Genomic DNA, 10,126 nt, shown 5'->3' on the forward strand with positions numbered 1-10,126 from the left:
CAGGCCGTACTCGATGGCCAGGCGTGCGTACTTGACCGCTGTCCACGGCTCGCCGACGCCGTTCCACTCGATGGCCGCGAATGTGTACGCCTCGTATATGGTGCTCTGCATGCGCTCCTGCTCGTACAGGCTGATGAACAGGTCGGCCATCTGCGGCGTCGCAGCCGACTCGGCGCTGTAGTCGGACAAGTGCTCCCGCAGCTCGTGGATCTCAGCGATGCGGGCGTCCGAGGCGGCTGTGATGGGCGCAGATCGTGTGCACTGAGAACAGCTGCAGTGGAAGCCCCAGACGCTATGTAGCTTCTTCGTACGCTTCGCGCGTGACCTCAGGGGACTATGAGCAACTTTGTCAGCTTAAGATCTCTTCGATTAAGAAAACACTTGTTGGAGACTCCTTACTCAATATATGTGATGCTTATCTCCTCCCCAGCAGCAATGGGTCGTATAGCATGGATGTGTTGAGAAAGAGTGTCGGGATCGAAGTAGTAGTCCGCATTCGGCCGGCAGTCGTGGTTGAACCGCGCAACTGAGGTCTTATTAATAGCTAACTCTGCAAAGGTCTGCTTTAAAGACTCACTCTCCGGGAAGACGAGGTACAATCCGTCTTGGATGTCGTCCTCCAACTCTACATCAAATGCGTTCGTAGATAGGATTTTCTCGACCCTTTGGAGCTGCCCTTCCACCTCATCGTGTGTCGACAAGTTCATAAATCGTGAGCGATGGAGAGCAGGAAGGAAGTCCACCGCATCTGCCTGCAGGCGCAAAATGTCTTGGTTCGGAACATTCTCAAAGGCGCCGTAGTCAACTATCACGGAAGCAGTGTTGCTCATGATGTGATCACCGCGATTCAGGGGCTGTGACGCAACAACTCCTATGTCCTTGCCAGGCACATGGACCAGCTTATACTTCTTCGGCCTGTCAGGAACAAGATCCTGATTGAATCCCTTTGTGATGTTTGGTATAGCGAACGCAGGAAGGTTCGCCATATACTCCGCCCTTTCGGGACTGGTGATGACAGAGATGCCCCTCCCCTCGGCGAATTGTGTGCTCGCAAAAACGCAGTACTCCTGGGTTCCGTTTTGGTAACATGATGACACTCGATCCCAAGCGCGATGGGCCGGACTACTCCTTGATGGAGCTTGATATTTTGTAAGAAGGGTGTCGTGGGAGCAGATAGGATTCGACAGGTGTGGAAAGGTCCCCAGCAACGGCGAATTGCAGTACCCAGGATGGTGAAGGTGGTGGATCAGCTCGCCGCCAAGTGCGGGCGTGATGCTTAGTGTCAGGAGACTTATTGGCTTCATCGTTGGATAGTTTATGATGCTATGGATGGCAAGAGAGAAACAAGTTCACGACTGGTCAATTGAGCTCCGAGGGAGCTTATATTGAAGAAGTCAAGAGACATAATCGGGGACTGTAGGTGCGTCCGTGTACCCGGGACCCTAGTCACCATCCCGCTTGGAGCTTCCCCAGGCTTGCATCCTGGCTCATCGACTGCAATTGAGGGCCTGGCATTGGCTGATGCATTGTCTGTCTCCTTTGAAACAGAAGTCGGGGTGGGACCTCCGACACGTTGCTTTGTTGTGTCTAGGTAGGTACTCAGGGAAAACGTGCTGGGCTGGCCTTCCCGGCAGGAGGAATATATTGGCGAGGTGTGTGTGATTAGGGGAGGGGGAAGCGCCCCGCGCACGGGTTAAGGTTTTTGGCTTGGACCGGTCCTCTCTTAGACTTATATTAAGCTTGTTTGACGACGCTAATGTCTCAAGATTGTCACAGAAGATTGGCTGACTGCATTGCCCTGGCAGACGAGCCTGGGCCGTTTCATCCTGCTAAAATAGACTCGAAACCGCCTATGAGCTTGGCTCACACCGTGACAGGTGCTGAGGCTGGAGAGAAAGAATTAGCGGCCATAAAGTGTAAGATGGTTGTCTGAACTTTTGCTCATCCATGAAAGTTGCAATTCACTTGCGATGCAACTCCAACTTCAGGCGGTTCCGATTGCACTTTAACCTGCTGAGAACTCATTTGTTGCGGGTAAAGCCAAGTTCATTCTTTTGCCGTTTCTGGAACAATACGCCATTCTGCCCATGATGAAAGGTGACAAGGTGACGACGCTTAATATATCATATCCATTCTTTGGTTCAGTCTGCCGATCTGGCAATCATTGCCGTGTTATGATCGTCCACTGTGTGAACACCTAGACAGCCAAATCTACATGGGTTGGGAAATCATTGCAAGTGATTGTTCCTGGAGTCCAAGGTCACCGCGAATCCAAATCTTTGTCTGCGTGAATTATCTCTGTAATATCACATGTTAGAGAGAGCTTGATTGTATCATGAGAACGCTATAACAAGAAACGGCATATCATGTAGTAGGTAGTTTGTCCAGTTGCAGTCGCGAATCGTCCAAAAGAAGCATATTCCGAGCCTACCAGAGACATTAATGAGAGTTATAGCAAATAAGTGAACATGTCTTTGGTAAGCCACCCCCGCGCAACCATATGGACGGCCACCACCCCAGTCCATCGTGTTTCAAGAGGTTAGAGATGCGCTGGGCAGTAGGTGCTTTAATTCAGTTGTTCCTTGCCCTAGTGAGTATTCCATCTCCAGGCTTAAAAATGAACGGGTCAGACCTCAACACTGATCTCGACATCAAATCCGCTCTCGCCCGCTCCTCGTCGCTCGGTCAAGGTAAAGCTTGGTCTGCTTGTTGATTGGCTTCGCAAAAAGATGCGTGCTTTGCGAAGTCCATTGGGGCCGTCTTCTGGAGTTAAGAAGATCAAGCATTAGCTCATGCTCTAATCCGTCAAATTTCTGGATCTGCATCGGCAATAACTTGCGAGAAGCGGGAAGGACGAACTTGTTTCTCCACGTCTGCTGGTACGCACAAGATGCCAATGAGCAATGCTGACTCATTTACTTCGGAAAGCTCACCAGATTGAGTTGCAGTTAAGGTACGGCCTTAGAGCAACACGAGGTCTAGTGCAGATCTGTACTGCTTTTCAACCACTTATGCAGCACTCTTGTAAGTCGCCCAGGCCTTGTAGTGTATTGTGGCTTGCTGTAAGACACTCTAAATCCTTTCCGCGTGCCGACCCGCGACCTAATGGTCAACTATAGGAGCGCCGCCTCCAGACCACAATGCCGGCAGCGTCCACTAACATCCATTGCCGATGCCACGACGCCACAGCAAGCCATGATATGCATCGGTAAGACTGTGGAGTTGAGAGATGGGTGCTGACACATTCCTTCCTGGGCTTTGTCAATAAACGCCGAAAGACTTCTCACTACTCCGCTTCTTAGATGAACGCCTCGTGTGCCAAGCCGCCGGAATGGCGGTGGTCGAGGTTGTCCCTGGTTTCCCAGTTAATGCCCTCGTCGGAGCGGAGAAGGCCATGGGAATAGCGTCGCTTTTACCTTCTGTCGCTGACTCAGTATTTGCTAAACCTTGTCAAGCAAAAGCGATTCCATTCACTTGCAGCGAGGTTGGTCATTGTGTGACCGACTCTGACCACCAGGAGAAGAGTTCGGGATTTATCTCGGAGTGGGAACGAGACTGGCTAGAGTTATGTGAAGAGCAAGTATAAGTAAGAGGTATCCTCATGATGCTATCGTGTTGGAACATACCGATCACTAGACTTGACAATTAAGTTCCTATATCTCGTTCTCTGGCAAAACTGTCCTAGCAAAATGATATCTTTCCTCCGCTCGTTGCTTGCGGCTTGCATGCTATCCACCACAGCTCTTGCTAGTTGTATGTCCTAGAAGTCTTAGGTGTGCTATCAGAATTGATCTAATCCTCAATAGCCGTTCCTTTCGAGCGACTGAATAAGAATGATTCGGTGACACACCCGTTGCATCATTTCTCTTACTGGTTCTAACAATGATCCAGATGCTGCTCATCCTCGACCTCCAGGAGGGACTTTACACCCTCGCACGGGACTTTGATGCTACCCTTTACCGAGACAGTATCATTGCTCATGCAGCACTGGGAAAGGTCTTTGACATTCCTGTGGTCATGACAACATCTGCGCAGACAGGTGCGTGATCTTCTTCTGTTACCTGTTTTTTTTCCATAACTCAAAGGTACTGAAACTTTGCTTACCCCCGTTTCTGAAGGCCCCAATGGACAGTTACCCCAGGAGATCTTGGATATGTATCCAGATGCTCCTCTTATCCAGCGCCAGGGTGAGGTAGACGCCTGGGACAATGAAGACTTTCGCGCAGCAGTGAAGGCAACGGGCAAAAGCCAGGTCATTGTTGGTGGAATCGTGACGGACGTCTGTGAGTAGATCACTCCCGGGGGTCTTCACTTCGGGCAGACTAACAAATGCAGGCACGACGTTCTTGGCGCTCTCCCTCCGTGCCGAAGGGTATTCCGTTTGGGCCAACGTAGAGGCATCTGGAACTACCACACCTCTCATCCGTGACGTTTCGAACGACCGCATGGCAAATGCCGGAGTGCAAATTGTTTCTCTGTTCTCCATCGTATGTGATCTGATGCGCGACTGGCGAGCCGTGCCTGGCGCCGCAGAGCTTATCCCCTGGTTGGACAAGTACTATCCTGTGTACGGATATCTTGCCCGTGGGCATCGTGCTGCTATTGATAACGGCACTATCATCCCCGGAGAGGCTGCTCTCCCAGCCTGAGCGATGTGGCCCGAAGGCTATTTTGTGGCTGGGTTATGAGACGTTCAGTTGGCAGATGCCTCAAGACCAGGCTTGACATAGCAGAAAGTAGTCAATCACAACAACGAGAGCAGTTATGTTCTCAATACCTTAGAATTACATAGTACATTAGTTAAGAACAGAATATTCACCCTCGATATAAGTGTCATATCTTGAACAAATCGTCGTCAACTCTCTCAGATAGATCAAAGCCAGGTACATTTAAGAGGAGCGGCTTATTTTGCCGAGCTGCGAGGATACAAACTGTGGAGGATATGACGCGAAAATTGGGAAAGGTCTCCCTTAATAATAATTACAAGGTAGCTGGTGCTCTATCTGATGCTCTTATAGACAGGGGTTATTAACACAACCGCAATGCGAATATGAGAGCGTCAGAGAATCACAGACCCACACTATTTCAAGCGATTCAATCAAGGGAATTTGATGAACACTGGTGACTTGTAAATTCAAGGACAATATTGTTACGTATATTTCTCGTGTCTACATGTGTTTAGCAATGATCGTGATGCGTCCCAACCCAATGTTTCACGACTCTATCTCTTGAAGACGACTCCAAGACACGCTTGATGAACGCTTCCGAAATCGAGCCTCATGTGAAGATGTCCCGTTGTAGTGCCAGATGGCGACACTATTTCCCCATCACTGTTTGATAAGTCAGTTGATGCTCAAATGCTGAAGTCTCTTGGACAAGAAGCGCCTGCTAACTTACAAGGATCAAGATTAATAGGCTTAGGTTTTCCATTCCCGCCCTGGTCCTTCCCTTCTTTGCTGTAGAGGACGAAGTTGGTTGAAGCGTTCATTTTCCGGATAGTAAGCTTTCGTTTGTGGGAGGCTGGTCGGTCGACAAGTCTCGAAAAGGCAATGGTTTGAGATGAACACCTATCAATAACGGGTACGCAACGCACCTTACAAGAACACACGTTTTGTTATATTTATCATAGCGAAAGCAATCTTCTTCAAAGCATCCATAAGCCATATATATAGTACCATCACGATAGACATACCGCCGGAACTGGTTATAGTTACCATGCCTCTTGAGCCGTAACTCGCCACGTCCTTCACGATCATCGAACGACATGAGGCTGAGCATCGAGAGCATGGGCGAGACATGCTGAGCAATGCGCATTTCCACCATTCATGGCAAAGACCGCCAATCCCACGATGCGAGAAGCCGTAAGCTAGCTCGCAGAAGCCAGAATATTCAGATCATCGCTCAAGTCGCGGTTCACGACCACTCACATAAGCCTCAGAGGTGAGGCAAAGATCAGGCGTCCCCAGCTAGTCTTGCGTTCCCACGGCGGACTTAACCCATAAGAGTACAGCGTCGGCCGCTACGCCGGCAACATGATATCTCAAAGCTGCTCTGCTGTCAGAAGTGCAGGTTTAGCCACGGGCCGAACTAGTATGTCCAGGGGGGCTGGCCAAGAGGACTAGCTTTGAAAAGGCATCCGTGACCTATTTATGTGCACCCCGAGCCTGTGCCTTTCGTCATTGTCTCGTCATACGCTGAGCCAGACGAAGCAATCATAACATGCCAGAAGGGACCCGAAAGTCTCAGAATCATGTATGTGAGAGAAACATACCCGTCAGCTGGTGGGTAACCGAGACAGCGGACCAGCGCGGATGGAGACATCGGAACTGGCGGCCGGGTATCACAACAGATAACTCGACAACCGGAGTCGTCACTGAAAGACGACACATTTTGACACTACCGTATAGATTCCATGCCGTGACCAGGGCCATATGCGCACAATGGCTGGTATGCTTAAATAGGCCCAGTCAAGCATCTTTTTCCGTTGTACAAAGGACAGCGTCCTGCATCAACTAGATGCGAACCATTGCGAACGACGCCTGCATCAAACTTACAGTACCCTTGCTGTGCGGTTCCGGGCCTAGAACGGAAGCATGGTGCATGGAAAATATGAGGCTGACGATCACAGTTCCAAGCTAAAGAGACACCATGAAATTGAATGCATGTGGGATATCCCGCAAACCGGCAAACGAGGGAGGCGTCGCAGATCCACACGTGAACTTGTGTGTCCACCGGGGAAGCATCCGATTGACTCTAGCACGCAATATGACCGATATCAAGTTGGCGAGTTCAAACCGGTTGATTTATTCGTGCGAAAAAGTGTATGGAGCAGAAAAGAGAGACCGGAAGTTACGCCAGGCTGCAGAAAACTTGCATGTTGGGGAGTCACGTGGAGTCTGCGCACGTACCACCATGCTCATTTCAATACTTAGGTTCCGGCGATGAAATTCTCTTCCTCTTCCTTCTAACTAAGACAACAATTCTGCTACCACACCAAAGACTGACTTGAGCATATGCTGCCTCACCACTGGTCAGGTTCCGAATATGATGAATCTGGAAATATCACCGGCATGGTTTGTACTTCTCTGATCCAGCAGCAACCCGAGGCGACATTAGTCCATACTCGATCGAGGCTCTGCTCTATGCTCCTTCCTTCGCTCTTCCCGAGGGCGAAGGTTCACATTCTCAGAACATCCACAAATTGCCTACCGCTGCGCCTTCTCAATGCGCTTGACGGTTAACTTATTTTATCGTTCGCGTGGAAGAACAATCCAAGGCCTAGACAGCCGGTCCTGTCCACCCTGCTGTCGTAGACCCAAGTGCGGCAGCGGGACTAATACGGACAAACATGCTTGATTTCAAAATACGTTGGATGTGACACGATGCTCATGTACTTCGCTGTGTGATCCAAACCTATCATAACGCTACATCGGTATCTCCATTAACTTGATATGCCGCCCAAGTAATACAATCGTCCCAAAACTCCTTGTTTTTCATAGGCCCATCAAGGCGACTTGGGCTCAAAAATATAACCGTCATCGGTGAAGGATAGTAAAAATCTCGCGGTCAGGTACCCAACGTATCTATCCCCGGTATTGCTAGGATATGGATGACGCTCGATATTCGGTAGCAGCGGGTCTTCCGCCAGTGCTACTAGGTCACCATCTGTCTCGGTTAGAAAAGGGTTGATTTCGCCAGACAACGGGACTTACTATAGACATCTAAAATATCTCGTAAGCTCCTCGTCATCTCCTTAGCCTGCTCGTCTAGGTCATCAGATTCGAGTATACTATTGTCTATCAGAGGGTTGAAAGCCTTGGCTGATGCATCTTTCGTGTGCGTCATGAAGACTTGGTGAAATTGAAATGCGAATTGCTTGAATGGCATGTTCTCTATTTCACGATTGACTTCCCGAGCATCTTTACGGTCAAAAGAAAGTGAAGGCGGCGTCTGATTCAGGCTAATTTCGTTTTCTGATATGACGAAAAGGTCTGTGGCCGATTCGATGGATTCCATGAAGAGGCAGAGGACTAGGAATGCCGCCAGACATGGAGCCCACTCCTTCTTGGATTTCGATTTGAGGGATCTGGAGAAGTCGTCGAAGATCTTCACCATTTCCTTTTGCATGAGATCGTCGATAATGGTCTTGATCTGTCTGTTCAACAGGCGTGAGGTGCGTCCCTGAGGGGCAAATCGTCGACTCTCCAACGGCTCTTCTGTAGCCAGAATAGTGAGTTGGCGGGTCATCACATAGTGCATTGCACATATTAATAACGCTCGCCTCACCAACTCTGGGGGTGACTAATAATAGATAATCAGCGTGATCCGATCTCCTGGTACGGCTCAACTTACAGAGGAACTCTGAAAGAACTGATGGACAATCTGCATCACAAATCTCGGGACGACAGACTTTTGCACCAGAGTTTCCGTGACCTGTTCCGCAAAAGCAGGCTCTTTGATGAGGGCTTCGAAATACCCCCTGAGTGAGCTATTTAGCATCTTCTTGAGTTCGTCCTTCGGTGACTCTGTCAGTGTCTCTAGCCCAATTGGCGCCGAAGCCTCATTGTGAAGTTGCACTAGATGTCCTTGAACACTCAAATGCCAATGTTTCGTAACGTCGTCTCCTTTCGCCGTGAAATATTTGGCGTGAACTCGTAAGGTGGTAGCGAACCTCAAACCTGAAGACATCACTACCTCACATGGTCTCTCAAGACCGTGAATCCTGAAGTTCCCGACATTGTCCTTGCTGAAGCAATACACGGCCTTGTTGTCGAAGTGTCCTCGGATGAATGTCGGGAAAAGAATAGGCACAAAGTCCGTAAAGCGCCAACAAATCACCTGAGGAATGTCTGTTATTAGTTTCTGGCAATTCTTACATGGTCTATCCATGTCGCATTTGACCTTGCGGGCGTGGCAATGGAAGCAAGCACCTCGCCTACGGACTTGTAGTGCATTCTCCTTCGTCGCGTTGGCTAGCGGCCCCTTGCGTCCTCTTTGCGAGGGTCGCGTAGCATCTTGACTTTCATACGGGTTTGTTTTGCCCGCGTGTGCGCTGATTGTGTTTGGAGTCATGATGACAAACTTGCTCGTAGGGCTGCTGCCGAGACTTGAGGAGTCGGAGGAGGACGTGGCTCTTTTCTTTTCCACCCGGGCACCGGTACCCCTGACCCTTCTGATAGGACTGGGAATACTTGCCTTCGCACTGCTCGCCTCCTGCTTTAGCTGCGGTGAGACTGGGCCTACCGTGTCGATCACTGGACTGATCGATACAGAAGTCGGTGCCGGCGGTGATGTGAATCCATCCATGAGAAACATGCCATCCTGCTGGAGATTCGTGGAGTTCCATGGCAAGACGTTCGAGACATCCATCATCGACTGTGGAATCTCAATGTCCGAAAATCCAGATATGAATTCGAGTCCTGGATTGTTGTTTTGCAGGATATCAGGGGATGGGGTCGTCAAAAAAGTCGATAGCCCCTGATACTGCACCGACCATTCCTCCGGCATCATACCCAGGCCCAGCGGCTCTTGGCTTTCGTTTATGTCAGAGTTGCTCAGGTCAAGCTGGTTGGGGTTCGCATTCGTTGAGGCAGTCTGGAAGTCATAAGAGCCGTCGCCGTCCCCAAATGTATCCGCTGATAGCGGCGCCGCGGCATCGCTGCCAACTTCCAGGGCGTAGGGGCTGACAGCCGGAGGGCTTGGGGGCATGAACTGAGGTTGCTGTCCAACAAAAGCGAAAGACTGAAAACTGCCGCTGCTCGGTGACTCCCAATACGCTATAGAGCTCGTGTTCGAGCTGGTACCGCCATAACTGCCGACCATGACAAAGCTCTCGTTGCTCTCATCCGTGTCGATGCCGGAGTGAGGCGAGAATCCCGAGGCTACGGACGCCGTCATCGTTGGAATAGGATATTTCGGTATATTTGGGTGCTCGTTTTGGGAGTTCTTTCAAAAATTCCAGGTCGTACATTCGAAACCGCTTCTTTCGGTCGAGTGTTAGATCTTAACCTCCTTTTTCCCCCCCCTCAATCCTGTTTTCCTTGGTGCTATATACCCTCTGCGTCGTCTTGTAGACGTAGGGTGGGGTCTTTGTTTGCCCTCTTACAATATGCCGGGAACACTTCAC

At 50.0% G+C, this 10,126-nt stretch overlaps 2 protein-coding genes across 2 annotated transcripts; one reads left to right on the plus strand and one right to left on the minus strand.

Moving 5' to 3' along the window:
• Window positions 1–3,882: 3,882 nt before the first annotated feature.
• Window positions 3,883–4,649, plus strand: UCRPA7_3153 (putative isochorismatase family protein; the record flags this gene model as incomplete). Its single annotated transcript, XM_007915701.1, has 3 exons — window positions 3,883–4,039; window positions 4,119–4,283; window positions 4,336–4,649. 3 exons carry the CDS (start codon window positions 3,883–3,885, stop codon window positions 4,647–4,649), a joined length of 636 nt encoding a protein of 211 aa, XP_007913892.1.
• Window positions 4,650–8,972: 4,323 nt separating this feature from the next.
• UCRPA7_3154 (hypothetical protein) lies at window positions 8,973–9,897 on the minus strand (the record flags this gene model as incomplete). Its single annotated transcript, XM_007915697.1, has 3 exons — window positions 8,973–9,052; window positions 9,244–9,375; window positions 9,513–9,897. The coding sequence occupies 3 exons, from the start codon at window positions 9,895–9,897 to the stop codon at window positions 8,973–8,975; spliced, it is 597 nt and encodes a 198-aa protein (XP_007913888.1).
• Window positions 9,898–10,126: the final 229 nt, after the last annotated feature.

The sequence above is a fragment of the Phaeoacremonium minimum genome (assembly GCF_000392275.1).
Source record: "Phaeoacremonium minimum UCRPA7 unplaced genomic scaffold PA7_03_scaffold_232, whole genome shotgun sequence".
NCBI lineage: Eukaryota > Fungi > Ascomycota > Sordariomycetes > Togniniales > Togniniaceae > Phaeoacremonium > Phaeoacremonium minimum.